Raw genomic sequence first — 16352 nt, forward strand, 5'->3', positions numbered from 1 at the left:
CTCCCTTTTCAGTCTCACCTTCTCTCAGAGTCTAACCTCTTTCCAAACCCTCATGGGATTCTCCTTCTCCCTCATCTGTGCAGCTAACCTGTTCCTGCTCATCTCCTCCATCCTGGGCTCGTGCACCGCTGGCCCCCACACGCAGTTTGTGCAGTGGTTCATGGAAGAGTGTGTGGACTGTCTGGAGCAGGGCAGCCGGGGCAGCATCCTGCAGTTCATGCCCTTCACCACTGTGAGTATCGCTCCTCCTACAGGGCATGGCCCCCACTCATGTGGTGGGAGTCCCGTGTCTCCCTCAGCAACCCTCCCTTCATCCTGGGTCATCCCAAGGCAGCCCAGGTGAGCGGGTCTCTCTTTGTCTGTGACAGGTGTCAGAACTGGTGAAGGTGTCAGCCATGTCCAGCCCCAAGGTGGTTCTGGCCATCTCGGACCTCAGCCTGCCCCTAGGCCGCCAGGTGGCTGCCAAGGCCATTGCTGCACTCTGAAGGATCTGGTATGGCTGCAGGGGCTGGCTGGGCAGGATCCTGGCCCCAGGCACCTCAAAAGGGGTCACTGAGGAGAGATGAGACATCATTGCTCATATCCACATGACGAAAGAGCTTTTTGTTGATTTCCAGATCTTTCCCCTACTCCTGACTTCTGACCTCCTGGACATCTCCCAGTGTCATTCTTTCATAATTTCCTCTCCTTGCTGCCAGTTCCTGAAATGCGAGCAGCCCCATTCCTTAGCTCAGAACGGTTACACCACATCCATTTCACGCACTCTGCCTTACTTTCCAGAGTAGATATCCCTCTGAGGTGCTGTGTGAGTGCTGAATATCTATTTGTATATGTATTTGTGTGTATGCATATGTATGTAATATATATATATATATATTTTTTTTTTTGTACTACTTGAGAAAAGGTCACCTCAGCTCATTTATAAATAAAATACTTGTGGATCCTTTTGTAACTGGATGCTCTCAGTGCTTTTGTCCAACAGGGTGGGGAGCCATGTCTTGGAATCCCCGGGACTGTGCAGAGGAAGGCTGAGTGATGGGCCCTGTTTGTTCACCCAGTAGGCAGTACACAAATGCCCCATGCTCTCTAAGAACTTACATACTAGCTGGCACCAGCTACCCCCCTCCCATCAGCAAAGGGAACTGGAAGTGCTTAGAAAATCAAGGCTGTGGGGGTCGGGCGGTGGCGCAGTGGGTTAAGCGCATGTAGCGCAAAGCGCAGGGACCGGCGTAAGGATCCCGGTTCAAGCCCCCGGCTCCCCACCTGCAGGGGAGTCGCTTCACAGGTGGTGAAGCAGGTCTGCAGGTGTCTTATCTTTCTCTCCCCTTCTCTGTCTTCCCCTCCTCTCTCCATTTCTCTCTGTCCTATCCAACAACGAATTGCGTCAACAAGGGCAATAATAATAACCACAACGAAGCTACAACAAGGGCAACGAAAGGGGGAAAAAAAATGGCCTCCAGGAGCGGTGGATTCATGGTGCAGGCACCAAGCCCAGCAATAACCCTGGAGGAGGGAAAAAAAAAAAAAAAAAGAAAAGGCTGTGTCAGGTGGTAGTGCAGCGGGTTAAGCACACATGACGCAAAGCGCAAGGACCGGTGTAAGGATCCCAGTTCGAGCCCCTGGCTCCCTACCTGCAGGGGAGTCGCTTCACAGGTGGTGAAGCAGGTCTGCAGGTGTCTTTCTCTTCCCCTCTCTGTCTTCCCCTCCTCTTTCAATTTCTCTTTGTCCTACCCAACAAAGACGGCAGCAATAACAACTACAACAACAATAAAAAAACAAGGGCAACAAAAAAGGGAAAATAAATAAATATAAAAAAGAAAAAGTAATAATAATAAAAAAGAAAATCAAAGCTGTTTGACCCGCTTGCCAAAGTCAGACTGAAATCTGAAAAGGAGGAGGTTTTGGCTAAAGGCCCCACTACAGTAGAATACTCTGTTCTGTCACTCCTTGATCTGTTCCCATCCAGAGTCTGTTCCCAGAACTTAACTTGTCCTCTCTGAAAAAAGGACTGAGAGTGTGTAGGGCAGGAGTCCTGCCTATCCCTGTCTCTGGTCCTCTATGGCTGCAAGCTCCAGCTCTCCAAAACTTACCAGAGAGGGAGGACCCTGAGTACATAGGCAGGCCCTGCTCTGTTTTTTTTTTTTTTTTTTTTTAAACCAGAGCATTGCTCAGCTTTGGCTTATGGTGGAGTTAGGGACTGCAGCTAGGATCTTGGAGCCTCAGACAAGTTTTTTTTTTTAATTTATTTTATTCCCTTCTGTTGCCCTTGTTGTTTTATTGTTGTACTTATTATGGATGTTGCTGTTGTTGGATAGGACAGAGAGAAATGGAGAGAGGAGGGGAAGACAGAGAGAGAGAGAGAAAGATAGACACCTGCAGACCTGCTTCACCGCCTGTGAAGCGACTCCCCTGCAGGTGGGGAGCCAGGGCTCAAACCAGGATCCTTATGCCGGTCCTTGCGCTTTGCACCATGTGCGCTTAACCCGCTGCGCTACCGCCCAACTCCCCCTCAGACAAGATTTTAAGTACCCCAGTGTGCTAATTCCCTGCCTCTGCTTTTAAACAAATGTGTTTGTTTATTTATTAAATATTTTATTAATTTATTTATTGGATAGATACAGAGAGAAATTGAGGGGGAGGGGAAAGACAGAGAAGGAGAAAGACACCACTGTGAAGCTTCACCCCTGTAGATGGGGACCAAGGGCTTGAACCTGGTCCTTGGCTGTGGTACACTCAACCAGGTGAGCCACCATCTGCCCAATTTTATTTATTTATGTATTTGTTAATTTTTACTTATTTTTAAAAGGTTTTAAAAAATACCTATTCCCTTTTGTTGCCCTTGTTGTTTTATTGTTGCTGTTGTTATTGATGCTGTCATTAAAATGGAGAGAGGAGGGGAGACGGGGAGAGAAAGATAGACACCTGCAGACCTGCTTCACTGCCTGTGAAGTGACTCCCCTGCAGGTGGGGAGCTGGGGCTCGAACTGGGATCCTTATGTCAGTCCTTGTGCTTTGCACCACCTGTGCTTAACCTGCTGTGCTACCGCCCGACTCCCTATTTTTATTTCTATTATAGAGCTGAGCTTTGGCTTATGGTGGTGCTGGGGATTAAACCTGGGACCTCTGGTACATCTGGCATGAAACATGTTACATTTTGTAAAACTTCCTGACCCGTAGACCAACAAACCCTTTCTTTCTTTCTTTCTCTCTTCTCTCCTTTCTTCCTTCCTTCCTTTCTTCCTTGCTTCCTTCCTTCCTTTCTTCCATTCTTATTTATAAATTTATTAATGAAAGAAACAGAATTTCACTATAGCATATATAGTGCTGGGGATTGAAGTCTGCATTTTACTATTTAGAATGCAATGCTCTATCCACTTTGCCACCTCCAAGCTGCCATACTGACCGACCGGCCTTCTTTCCTTCCTTTCTTTTTTTTTTTTTTAATTTTTTAAAAATTTTATTTATTTATTTTCCCTTTTGTTGCCCTTGTTGTCTTTTTATTGTTGTTGTAGTTATTATTGTTGTTGTTATTGTTGTGGTTGTTATTGGGTAGGACAGAGAGAAATGGAGAGAGGAGGGGAAGACAGAGGGGGAGAGAAAGACACCTGCAGACCTGCTTCACCACCTGTGAAGCGACTCCCCTGCAGGTGGGGAGCCGGGGGCTGGAACCCGGATCCTTATGCTGGTCCTTGAGCTTTGCGCCACCTGCGCTTAACCCGCTGTGCTACCACCCGACTCCCCTTTCCTTCCTTTCAACTTTCCTTTTCTTTCCTTTCCTTTATTAGAGACAGATAAATCAAGAGGGGAGGAGGAGACAAGGGGAGAGTGAGAGAGAACAACCAACCTTTAGTTTTGCTTCACTGTTCATGAAGCTTCCTCCCTGTAGGTGGGGACCAGGTGCTTGGATTTGGGCCCTTGGGGGACTGGGGTGGTGGCGCACTTGGTTGAGTGCACATGTTACAGTTCACAAGGTCCCAGGTTCAAGCTCCTGGTCCCTACCTGCAGAGGGGAAGCTTCACAAGTAGTGAAGCAGAGCTGTAGGCGTCTCCCTCTCTCTCTCTCTCTCTGTCTCTCTATATCTATCTATCTATCTATCTATCATCTATCTATATATAGATATAGATATATCTATATATATCTATATATATATTCTTTTCCCTTGATTTCTGACTGTTTCTATCCAAAAAAATAAAAGATAATAGAGAAAATTAAAAATAATAATAATAATTTGGGTGCTTGCACATTATAACATGTCTTCTCTACAAAGTGTACCACTACTTGGCTCCCAGACCCTACTCTCCCCCCGCCACCTCTTTTAATATTTTATGAGTGGGAGGGAAACAGACACCCACAGTACTACTTCCCCACTCACAAAGATATCCCACCTGCAGATGGGGACCAGAAGTTTAAACCTGGGTCTTTGTACATTGCAACATGTGTTCTCAACCAGGTAAACCAGTGCTAGGCCCCAGCCCCCCAGACCCTGCTTTCTAGGGCAATGGGTGGTTGAAGGGAGTGAGAGGCGATGAAGAAGCTGAGGCCAGGGGAGCCTTGGGAGCAGGAGCTGGGCCTTGACTGACCGCTTCCCAGGGTCTGCTGAGGTACCTGGAACCACACTTCCATCTTCAGAGGAGGGCTGGGAGGGGTGTGGTGTGAAGTTGCCCCTCCTATCTCTTCTTCTCACCTTGTCTAGATGTGAACTCAGGTCTCTCAGCCCAGGAGCTGAGACCAGCTGGAAAGTGGGAAGCTGGCATGAGTTGCTGTCTGCTTGGTCAGAGGCAGAGTTTCAAGAAGGAGAGTACAGGGCTTTGAATTTGAGTCCTGATCCAGTAGTGACTTTGAACTTAGCTTCCTGAACTTAGCAGACATGTCATGATCCTATCTTTGTGGCAAGCCCTGAGAGTAAATTGACTGAAATTTATGGAAGATGATAAACAGACAAGTCTTGTGCAGGTACGGTTATACAGCCTTGCTTCTTTTTGTTTGTTTGTTTGCCTCCAGGTTATTGCTGGGGCTCACCATGAATCCACTGCTCCTGGAGGCCATTTATTCCCCCTTTTGTTGCCCTTGTAGCCTTGTTGTGGTTATTATTATTGTTGATGTCATTCGTTGTTGGATAGGACAGAGAGAAATGGAGAGAGGAGGGGAAGACAGAGAGGGGGAGAGAAAGACAGACACCTGCAAACCTGCTTCACTGCCTGTGAAGCGACTCCCCTGCAGGTGGGGAGCCGGGGACTGGAACCAGTATCCTTATGCCCGGCCTTGCACTTTGCACCATGTGTGCTTAACCCGCTGTGCCACCCCCTGACTCCTACAGCCTTGCTTCTTACTGTGTCTGCACCTGGACTGTTAAGGCCCCACATTCCAGTGTGCCATCTGCTCCCCCTCCCCCCAAACTGACTCCACAAGGGCAGGGATTGTGCCCAATTTGTTTACTGCTGTGTCCCCGGCACTGAGCTGAGACACATGCCAAAGGAATGAGTGTCCTATGAGCAACAAGGCTGCCCCCTTCCTTCCTGCACTTCCTCTTCCCTCCCTCTAACTTCACCCACTGTTCAACTCCCAGCTCCTCAATCTCTGGCCAGGCCCCAGCTGTATTAAGAAGGAGGAAGGACATTTGCTGGAAATAAACACTTCATTATTCTGACATTCGTTCAGCTACAGTGAGAGAGCAGGGATGGGCAGAGGGTGAACACTTGACTTTCCCTTGCCCATACCCCAAACCCTGCCACATGGTTCCCCCTCACTGTCTCCCTCCCATGTCCCTCACCCTGTGTGCACCCCTACATGCAGCTGGAACCTGACCTTGGGCTGAGCAGGTGCCACAAGACTGTGTTCTTTTTTTTTTTTTTTTTTTTGAGGCTATTTTTTTTCCCTTTTGTTGCCCTTGTTTAATGTTGTGGTTATTATCATTGTTGTTGCTTATGTCATTGTTATTATTGGATAGGACAGAGAGAAATGGAAAGAGGAGGGGAAGACAGAGAGGAGGAGAGAAAGATAGACACCTGCAGACCCGCTTTACTGCCTGTGAAGCAACCCCCCTGCAGGTGGGGAGTTGGAGGCTTGAACTAGGATCCTTATGCAGGTCCTTGTGCTTTGTGTCATGTGCGCTTAACCCACTGCGCTACCACCCGGCCCCTGACTGCTCTTTCTATAGGGTGATGCCTGGGTTCCCCATGCTTAGAGTGACAATGTCTACTCCAAATCCTAAATCTTATTTTCTTTTTTAAGACTTTGTGTGTGTGTGTGTGTGTGTGTGTGTGAGAGAGAGGGGGGGGGGGAGGGAGAGGGAGAGGGAGAGGGAGAGGGACTAGAGCACTACTCTGCTCTGATATAGTTTCCTAAGGATTGAACCTGGGACCTCTGGCACGAAGGCCTGACACTATTTCTTTACTGTCTCCCCACATGATCCCCAAAGAAAAAAAAAAAAAAAACTTTGTACTTTATCTCATTTTTAAAAAAGACTTATTTTATTTGTTACACACACACATGAGAGAGAGAGAGGGAGGGGGAATTTTATATGAGCCAGAAAAAGAGAAAGGCGAGTCGGAACAGCACTCTGGTACAATGTGGTGCTGGAATCAAACTGAGAGATTCAGGCATGTGAGTCTGATGCTCTACTAGTTGGTTATTTCCTCAGCCATCCAAAAAAAATCTTAAGAAAAATCAGATTTCCCAGCAAAGTCCTGGGACTCCAGGGTTAAGCTTGCCCACTCTGCTCCTCTGCTGGCCATAATGCTCCCACGTAGGGCAGGGGGTATATGGGGAAGCAAGGCCTGGCTGAGCCAGCGGACACAAGCCATGTGGAGCCCAGAGTGAGGGATACAGGACCCAGATGGGGAACACTGCTGTTTAAATATTAAACAGGGATGTCTTATCTCCCACGTGGGAGACCTCTTGACGCTTCCAAGGGCTCCAAGGTGGGTGCCCTTGGGGGCGGAGTTCTCTGCAGCTCTTCCCAGAGCCCACTTCAGAGATGGGCCGGGGAGCAGCCACAGCAATGAATACTTGGTATTTACCATCTACCTCCCAGTCCAGGGGACAGGAGGACAGGGGCTTTCTCCTTGCCACAGGCAGGACAATGACACTTAAAGGTTGGGGAGGTGGGGGGCGGAAGGACTCAGGAGTCAGTGCTCCTTTCTGCTCTTCCCTCTTTAAATATGAAATTTAAATAAGCATAAATATTAAATAGAGATAAATATACTGGGTAGGAGGGCTTTGCTCAGGCCTCAGCAAGGTAGTGCAGAGCCCGGTATGCCCCCTCCAGGAAGCTCTGAAGGTTGGAGGCCACCAGGACACCTCCTGCCCTGCGCTGGAAGGCTGAGGTGAAGGTTGGCATGGTGCCCTGGGTGGGCTTCACGGCAGGGTCCACCCCTAGGTCTTCCATCTGTGGGAGGGGAGAAGATAAGAGCAGTGGTCAAGCTCCTCTGAGTTGACTACAAACACATGGGCAGAAAGAGGAAGATCTGGGTAGTGGTGGAGGCAGGACTTGAACTCATGTCTGTTCAAGGTCCAGCCTTCCATTAATCTCCCCCCCCCTCTATTGGGGGTGTGAAGAAGAACTAGCAGCAAGATCCCTGGGATGGTAGCTCTCCACTGACAAGCCTCCCCTCCCCTCTCCTCCCCCTACCCCAGTGCTCCTACCCGAAACTCAGCAAGTTGAATTTCCAGGATGGAAGTTTTTGCCACCAAGACTTTTGGGAACCTGCTTTCTCTGCCCCTAATGTTTGCTGCTCCAACTGAGGCTCACCTGCTGCCAGATGTTGGTGGCAAAGTCAGCAATGTCCAGGTGCAGCAGGTCCACTGTGGGGGCTAGCTCAGGGGAGACCCCTGCCAGGGCCTGCAGAAGGCCCTGGTAGAGAAAGAGACCCCTGTGCAGTTGGTCCAGGCAGCCCATCTGGGGGTGGGTGGGCATGGAGTAGGCGGTTAGCGGTTGCTGCCAGGGGATGGCCCACTCTCCACCTGCATCCTGGAGATCTGGGCAGCCCCTCAGATCAACCTTGCCCTCCAGCCTTCCTGACACTCACCAGCTGCAGAGTCTGGCTGGAACAGCGACTCAGGCGGGCCTGGGGGATACCCAGAGAGTGCCCGAGTAGTACCAGCTCCTCAGGGTGGCAGAGTCTGTGGGTGGCACACTGGGGACAAGACGGATGCTGAGAGGACTGGCCAGAGCCAAGCTGCTCCTCCACCCTGGGCCCTCCCCATCTATGAGCCATTCCTCTCCGCCAGGCCCAGTCCCATCCCACTCCCCACCCCTCATTTCAGTGGCCAGCTCCTCCCAGCACTGTCTGCAAGCTCCCCCAGTTCCTTCCAACCTCTTTCGTGGTCCCTCCCCTCCCTGAGTCAGTCTCTCTCTCTCTCTCTCCCCCTCTCTCTTGTCTCTCTCTCTCTCAGTTCCCTTTCTGAAGATGCCTTCCCCATGGTGCTCCCTCTTCCTCTCCCCACCTGCATGTTTCTACTCCCCTTGGTCCCTCTCACCAGCTTCTCCTGCAGCGCAGTGCTGTCGGCCTGGATCTTCCGCACTTGCTCTAAGCACTTGAGCAGGAAGTTCTGGGGCAGGTCCAGGGCAAGAGCCAGGGGGGCAGTTGTTTGCAGGATCCAGAGCGTGCTGTGCCAGAGCAGCAGCTGCAGGGCTGGGGGCAGAGGTTGGCTCAGAGGACATGCAGCCTGCTCCTGCCTGGCACCCCCAATCCCAGTCCTACTGCCCTCCAGTCTTCACTGCCCCCCTCCCCCAGGCCGATGGCCCAGCTCTCCCCTGCTAGGGCCAGGGTTCTCACCAATCAGCTTCATGGGGCTCCTAGCAGCAGGCTCAGCTGAGGGTCTGGGCAGTAGGCTTGGGACTCTGTTGGTGACCAGCTCCAGAGAACTTTTATACATAAACCCACAGAGACCTGGGAGGAAATTACCTGATGCTGAGACTAAGGCTTAGTAATAACTTCCCAGGATTTATGCAAATTTTGTGCTCAGGACAATGCTGGGGGGAGGTGTTTGAGATGAAAAACTGTTTGCGAAAGTTTTGTGAAATTGTGGAATCTCTGGTCCTTTGACGTCTTGTCCCCCCCCTCAAACTCCCTTCTTCCCCTTAGCCCCACCCAAGCCTGAATTGCCACAGGGTGTTTGAACAGAACCACTGAACAAAGGCTGAGCCACTGATAAAAGCCTTAGAGAATGGGTCTGGTGAGACCAGGTGAGAGGCCAGCCTCCCTTGAGGGCTCCACCTCCACTGCTGAGACGTCCCCTTCTCCACTCTCCCTTTGGGTCTCAAGCCACTAGTTCCCTTAGCCTCCAAGATCTCAGAGAGGGAAGAAGCTAGCAGACTATTCCTACCTCCCCACACCCCAAACTTCCAGGGGGGCTACCTTCCTTGGCTACCTTCTGAGGGGCCAGGGCGCTGAGATGGGGATGCTGACGTCTTGCCTCCCGTCATTCCTGACACTTTGCGTTTTCTCAGGTTCCAGGCAGTCCTGTCTTAAGCTGGTTAGCTGGGAACTCCCCAGAACCCCCCTCTGACTCATTCCTTTAAGCCCCTGGGGATCCTGCTCAGCCACCAGAGGAAACCGGATATCTGTTCCTAATGAAGAGAGACCCTTCCAAGCTCTTTCCTCTACCTTCTCCCTCAGGACCCTTTGACCCCTCCGTGCTCAGGAACCTGGGGCACATGGCTTCCCTGACCAGGTTCACTGCCAGTGTGTGTGTGCAGCTGTGAGGGGGTTGGAAGAGAAAACAGGAACTGCGCTGGCTTCAAATTCTAGAGCTAATTTAAACGCTATCGGTTCCAAGCCTGTGGACCAAGTCAGAGAGGGGGGAGTGCCTTGCTCAAGGTCCCAGGTAGCAGTCAGTTACAATCTGGGCCTCTGCCTCTGGTCTGAGAGTTTCCCACAGACCATAGGGCCTGCCCAGGGCACTCTGACCAAGCACATCAATGCTGTCACTTTCTGTCCCATTTTACTAGACACTGGCTGGGGACAGGTTCAGAGGAGAGGGTATGTCGGACTGGGCAAGGGCATCTCTGGGCCTGGGGTGCCCTCAGGTGGTGACATCTGGTAATGACTTCTCCAGCTGATCTGTCTGTGCCCTGTCTCAGGTCCCTAGACTTGGCCCCTGGGACTGGACTTCTCAAGGCTAGGCAGCTGGCCACCAAACACCAGTTGAGCCCAGTTCTGTGCCCAGATCCTTGGGAGCAAAGGGAAGATTTACCAAAACTGCAGACAGGAAATTCACAGGATTTGCATATTTATTTACCTCCCTCACCCCAAGAATCTCTGGAGGACTTAGCTGTCCCAGACAATGTGCTGAGCAAAAGATACTAGAATCATTTCCCCCTTTACAGAAAAGGAATCTGACCTTGGAGTGATTAAATCATTTGCCCTGGGGACAGAACTTGGGGGCTCACTCATGCTCCCTGGCTCAGCTTTAATTTTATAACTTAATTTTAATTTTAGATAGAAACAGAGAGAAAGGGAACAAACATAGCACTAAACTTCCTTCAGTGTGTGAGGGCTGAGCTCAAACCTGGGCTGCACACACGGCCTATGAGCCATTTTGCTGGCCGTTGTTTATTACTTTAGGCCAGGGGAACTCTACAGATGATGGAGGATCACTGCGGTTTCCCTCCTCGCTCTTACCCTCTCTGATATATATGATTTTTTTTATAGGACAGAGAGAAATTGAGAGGGGAGAGGAAGATAGGAGAGAAAGAGAGAGAGAGGGAGAGAGACACCTGAGCACGGCTTCATGACTTATGAAACTTCCCTCTTGGCGGGGAGCAGGGGCTTGAACCTAGGTCCGTGCACATGGTAATGCATGTGCTCAACCAGGTGTGCCACCACTGCCTGGCCCCTTGCTCTATATCTTTAAAAAAAAAAAAAAGAATTGTGGGTCTGGGAGGCCAGCTGCTCAGCGTTATTACATAGGCAAGAGGCCCTGAATTCATTTCCCAGCATACCACGGGAGAACAAAAACAAGTAGAACTCGGTATCATAAAACAAAATAAAATTGATCTGGGAGATGGTGCAGTGAATAAGGTAATGGACTCTCAGCCATGGGATCCTGAATGTATAAAAATAATTGTAAATATATATATTTGTCCAGGGTTATTGCTGGGGCTTTGTGCCGACACTACGAGTCCACTATGTCTGGTAACTTTTTTTTTTTTAATTGGATAGGACATAGAGAAATGGAGAGAGGAGGGGAGATAGGGAGAAAGCCAGAGACACCAGCAGATTTGCTTCACCAATTGTAAAGCGACCCCTTGCAGGTGGGGAGCCAGGGACTTGAACCTGGATCCTTGTGTGGGTCTTTGTGCTTAGTACTATGTGTGCTTAACTGGGTGCACCACTGCCTGGCCCCTAGTTGCAAATATTTGTACCAGGTTTTCAGGACATCTATAAATTCCAAGCTTAATTGCTGGTGTTTGTATGGCCCAGAGAGCTCTAAGCCTTTTATTAACTCTGCCCATCTCCTGGTCCTGGTGAATCATTAGCCAACCTTTGTGTGTTGTTGTACTAGAAAAGAGAGACTCTGCTGAGACGTGGGACTGGAACTCGTAGCATGAGCTGCTTCTGAGTGGGCGCCTCAGGTGTTGTGGCTTTTGTTTGGATTAGCCCTCCCCCTTAAAAAATTTATTTTCCCTTTTGTTGTCCTTGTTTTTATTGTCATTGTAGTTATTATTGTTGTTACTGATGTTGTCCTTGGTAGGACAGAAAGAAACGGAGAGAGGAGGGGAAGACAGAGAGGGGGAGAGAAAGACACCTTTAGAACTGCTGCACCGCCTGTGAAGTGACTCCCCTGCAGGTGGGGAGCCGGGGGCTCGAACCAGGATCCTTACTCCAGTCCTCGCGCTTTGCACCACGTGCACTTAACCCACTGTGCTACTGCCCGACTCCCATGGATTCCCCCTTTTACAGTCCCAAGTTCGATCCCTGACATACATAAATGCCAGCATAGCAGCTCAGTATGATAGTCTGCCACTTTGCATTTGAGCTGGGGAGACAGTATAATGGTTATGTAAAAAAACAAAACAAAACAAAAACAAACATTATGAACTCTGAGGTCCCAGGTTCAGTCGCTGCCATTACCATAAGCCAAAACTGAGCAGCCTGGGAGGTAGTGAAGTGGATAAGGAACTGGACTTGGGTGTATGAGGTCTGAGTCTGATCCCAAATATCGAATGTGCCAAAGTAATGATTTGGTTCCTCCTTCCTCCCTATCTCTCATGTTAATGAATATTAAGGACCAAAAAAAAAAAAAAAGAAAGAAAGAAAGAAAGAAAGAAAGAAAGAAAAGCCAGGGCTCAGGAGGTGGTGCATTGAGTACGTGCCAAGGAATTTGAGATCATCTTGAGTTTGATCCCCAGCATTTAAAAAAAAAATTTTATTTATTTATTTATTTTCCCTTTTGTTGCCCTTGTTTTTTTATTGTTGTAGTTATTATTATTCTTGTTGCTGTTGTTGTTGTTGGATAGGACAGAGAGAAATGGAGAGAGGAGGGGAAGACAGAGAGAGGAAGAGAAAGACAGACACCTGCAGACCTGCTCCACCGCCTGTGAAGCGACTCCCCTGCAGGTGGGGAGCCGGGGCCTTGAACCCAGATCCTTACACCGGTCCTTGTGCTTCACGCCACGTGCGCTTAACCCGCTGCAGCACCGCCAGGCTCCCGATCCCCAGCATTCTATGTACCATCTCTGGTTTTCTTTCCTATTCTCTCTCATTAATTATATATACACTACAGCTGAGTAATGCTCTGGTTAAAAAACAAAAAACAACAAACAAACAAACAAAACAAAAAAGCTGACATTTATAGTAAAGTCTTAGTCTGGTTTTGGGGCAACCCAGGAGAGAATAAAGACTTGGCGGAAGGCTGGGGAAATAGCACAATGGTTATACCAAAGACTCTCAAGTCTGGAGCCCTGAGGTCCCTGGTTCATTCCCCAGCACCACCATAAACCTGAACTGAGTAGTGAATGGACCTGTTTCTCTCTATAATAAAATTCCTAATGATAATCAAAGACCAGACGGAGAGCATGGGTATGCTTGGCTGTGACAAATGCAGGCTGAGCTAGTCCAAAATGATCTCTGGCAGAGAGCCGGGCTCTAGAGGTCCCAGCTGTTCTTCATCCTCCCAGCTTCCTTAAGGTTTTCCCAGGGATTTCTTCATAGTCATACATAGTTTGCGACTTCCCCACACACTTCCTGACTTCATCTGGTATTGGGCGTGGAACATCTTTATAGGATCGGTATAGTAACTCATTTGTTGTAGACTTGGCCTGTATGTACAATGAACTAAGAATGGGTTTTTTCAATTTTAAATGGTTGGAAAAAAATCAAGACTATTTTGTAACATACAAAAATCATATGAAATTCAAACCTGTGTTTGTAATTTGTTCACAAATTGTTTAAGCTGCTTTCAATCTAGAAGGGCAGAAAGGAGTAGCTGTGACAGTCCACATGACTCATTAGCCTAAAAAAAACCTACCCCCCCCAAAAAAAAAACCTACCTGCCCCCCAAAATAATTTATTTATTTATTTATGAGAAAGATAGGAGGAGAGAAAGAACCAGACATCACTCTGGTACATGTGCTGCCAGGGATTGAACTCAGGACCTCATAGTTGATAAGCCAATGCTTTATCCACTGTGCCACCTCCTGGACCACTCTACTGGCCCTTTAACTGTGCAAACAGTACACATGTATCTCTCTCCCCCCCCCCCATGTTCCCTGTGGTGCCTGACAACAGGTGAGTTACTAAAGAGGGGCCGGGTGGTGGTGCACCTGTTGAAGTACACATATTACTGTGCACAAGGACCCAGGTTCAAGCCCCTGGTCCCTACCTGAAGGAGAAAGCTTCATAAGCGGTGAAAAGCAGTGCTGCAGGTGTCTCTCCTCCTCCATCCCTCAACTTGTTCTTTCAAATAAATACTATATATATATCTATATAATTTATGTGGATTATATAGATATATATATATATGGATTTACTAATGAGAGGGAAGTAGCATTACTCCAGCATGTGATACTGGGGACTGAACTCAGGATTTCATCTTTGAGAATCTGATGCTTTGTTCACTGTGCTTCCCCTGGGCTGGGACATCAGTTTACTTCCTTCAGTTACAGTCTCTGTGCCTGTAGTTCTGGATGTGGTATCAAAAGAAATAGAACTCAAAATGAGAGAAGTGAAAAAAAGCAAGTTACATTGTGACCTGTTATTACAAAGATTAAAAATCTCAAAAAAACAATACTACATTTTATAGTACAAATATCAAAAATAAAAGGCTACTCACTAAGCCCATCAGAGCCTCTAGGGAGGGTGAAAGGAATCAGATGGACTTCCAATTTATCTGTGATGAAACTTGATACAGTATCAAAATGCTCTCATTTATTAAACTTGTGTGAAACTACATAGGCATATTATTCTTTTTTATATTTATTTATTCCCTTTTGTTGCCCTTGTTTTATTATTGTAGTTATTATTGATGTCATTGTTGGATAGGACAGAGAGAAATGGAGAGAGGAGGGGAAGACAGAGAGGGGGAGAGAAAGATAGACACCTGCAGACCTGCTTCGCCTCCTGTGAAGCGACTCCCCTGCAGGTGGGGAGCTGGGGGCTCGAACAGGGATCCTTATGCTGGTCCTTGCACTTTGCGCCACCTGCGCTTAATCCGCTGTGCTACCGCCCGACTCCCCATAGGCAAATTATTCTTTGTACTTCTCTAGCTTTCAAAGACAAAACAGGAGGGTGGGGTCATTGTGAATCCTCCAAATAAGATAGTGATAAATCCTCTAGGAAAGTCAGCCAATCAGCCATTGGGGTTGAATTACAAAACACTTCTGGAGAACTGATCCTTTAACTCAAGATGGGTGAGACATGATCCTAATTCTCTTGCCAAAATGATGTACTCCCCAGTCTTTAAAAAAATTTAAATATGTTTATTTATTCATTAATGAGAGGGATAGGAGAGAGAAAGGACCAGACATCACCCTGGTACATGTGGTGCTGGGGATGGAACTCAGGACCTCATGCTTGAGAGTCCAAATCTTAATCCACTGTTCCACCTCCTGGACCACATCTTTTTTTTTTCCCTTTTGTTGCCCTTGTTTTTATTTTTTATAGTTGTTGTAGTTATTGTTGTTGTTATTGATGTCATCATTGTTAGATAGGACAGAGAGAAATGGAGAGAGGAGGGGAAGACAGAGAGGGGGAAAGATAGACACCTGCAGACCTGCTTCACCGCCTGTGAAGCGACTCCCCTGCAGGTGGGCAGCTGGGGGCTCGAACCGGGATCCTCATGCTGGTCCTTGCACTTCGCGCCCAGTGCGCTGCACTACCGCCTGGCTCCCCCACCCCTTTTTAAAAAACGTATTTATTCTCTTTTGTTGCCCTTGTTGTTTTATTGTTGTAGTTATTATTGTTGTTGTTGTTGGATAGGCCAGAGAGAAATGGAGAGAAGAGGGGAAGACAGAGGGGGAGAGAAAGACAGACAACTGCAGACCTGCTTTAACTGATGCTACAATCCCTAAGGACCCAGGTTCAATTCCCAACACCACCATAAGCCAAGGCTGAGCAGTGCTCTGGTGAAAAGGGAGAGCTCTGCATCACTGCTTCCTTTGTGAAGCTTTCCCGTAGGTGTGGAGAGAGAATTGAGAGATACACATATCTGTCTCCCCAATTGATTTCTGTCTCTACCAAAATAAGTAATTTAAAAATATTAAAAAAAATTACTTATTCCCTTTTTAGGGATTGTAGCATCAGCTTTTTTTCTTCTTTTTCTTTTTTGCCTCAAGTTGCTGGGGTTTGGTGCTAGCACTACAAAGCTACCGCTTTTGGTGGCCGTTCTTTAAAAAAATTAGGACAGAAATTGAGAGGATGGAGACAGAGAGGTAGATAGACAACTGCAGACACTCTTCACTACTCGTCAAATGTTCCCCTTGCAGGTGGGGAGCAGGGGCTTGAACCCAGGTCCTCATGCATATCCTTTTGTGTAGTACTTGTGTGTGCTTAACCGGGTGTGCCACCCACCCAGCCCCTGGATTGTAGCATCTGTGCTCTACTAGGTGACTGCTCAGCCCCAATGTTTTTTCCTTTTTTTTTTTTAGTATTTCCTTTAGTTGCCCTTGTTGTTTTTTATTGTTGTGGGGAGCCGGGGACTTGAACTGGGATCTACCCTGGTCCTTGGGCTTTGCATCACGTGCGCTTAACCTGGCTTAACCTGCTGTGCTACCACCTGACTTTTTTACCACCCAGTCCCTTTTTCCCTTTAACCAGAGTACCACTCAGCTCTGACTTTCAGTGCTGCAGAGGAATGAGCCTGGAACTTGGGAGCCTCAGGTATGGAAGTCTTCCTTTACCTGCCAGATG

General features: G+C 48.2%; 2 protein-coding genes across 5 annotated transcripts in view; one reads left to right on the forward strand and one right to left on the reverse strand.

Annotated features, from left to right (window-relative positions):
• The window catches only part of MED24 (mediator complex subunit 24), a 33915-nt gene extending 32963 nt beyond the window's left edge, over nucleotides 1-952 (forward strand). For all 3 annotated transcript variants that reach the window (XM_060203556.1, XM_007531021.3, XM_060203557.1), the window contains 2 exons: nucleotides 84-232; nucleotides 369-952. In XM_060203556.1, the coding sequence (XP_060059539.1) occupies nucleotides 84-232; nucleotides 369-485 (266 nt within the window). In that variant the 3' untranslated portion in view covers nucleotides 486-952. The remainder of the gene's footprint in view (nucleotides 1-83; nucleotides 233-368) is intronic.
• Nucleotides 953-6376: 5424 nt separating this feature from the next.
• CSF3 (colony stimulating factor 3) lies at nucleotides 6377-8925 on the reverse strand. 2 transcript variants are annotated; one of them, XM_060202427.1, is made up of 5 exons: nucleotides 8778-8925; nucleotides 8446-8633; nucleotides 8028-8135; nucleotides 7751-7897; nucleotides 6377-7387 (listed from the first exon to the last, which is right to left on the reverse strand). In XM_060202427.1, the coding sequence occupies exons 1-5, from the start codon at nucleotides 8875-8877 to the stop codon at nucleotides 7223-7225; spliced, it is 708 nt and encodes a 235-aa protein (XP_060058410.1). In that variant the 5' UTR covers nucleotides 8878-8925; the 3' UTR covers nucleotides 6377-7222. The 2 variants fall into 2 exon arrangements, with proteins under 2 accessions (XP_060058410.1, XP_016047148.2); XM_016191662.2 differs by having other exon boundaries at nucleotides 6380-7387; nucleotides 8479-8633.
• Nucleotides 8926-16352: the final 7427 nt, after the last annotated feature.

Source organism: Erinaceus europaeus, chromosome 12 (genome assembly GCF_950295315.1).
Source record: "Erinaceus europaeus chromosome 12, mEriEur2.1, whole genome shotgun sequence".
In the NCBI taxonomy this organism is placed as follows: domain Eukaryota; kingdom Metazoa; phylum Chordata; class Mammalia; order Eulipotyphla; family Erinaceidae; genus Erinaceus; species Erinaceus europaeus.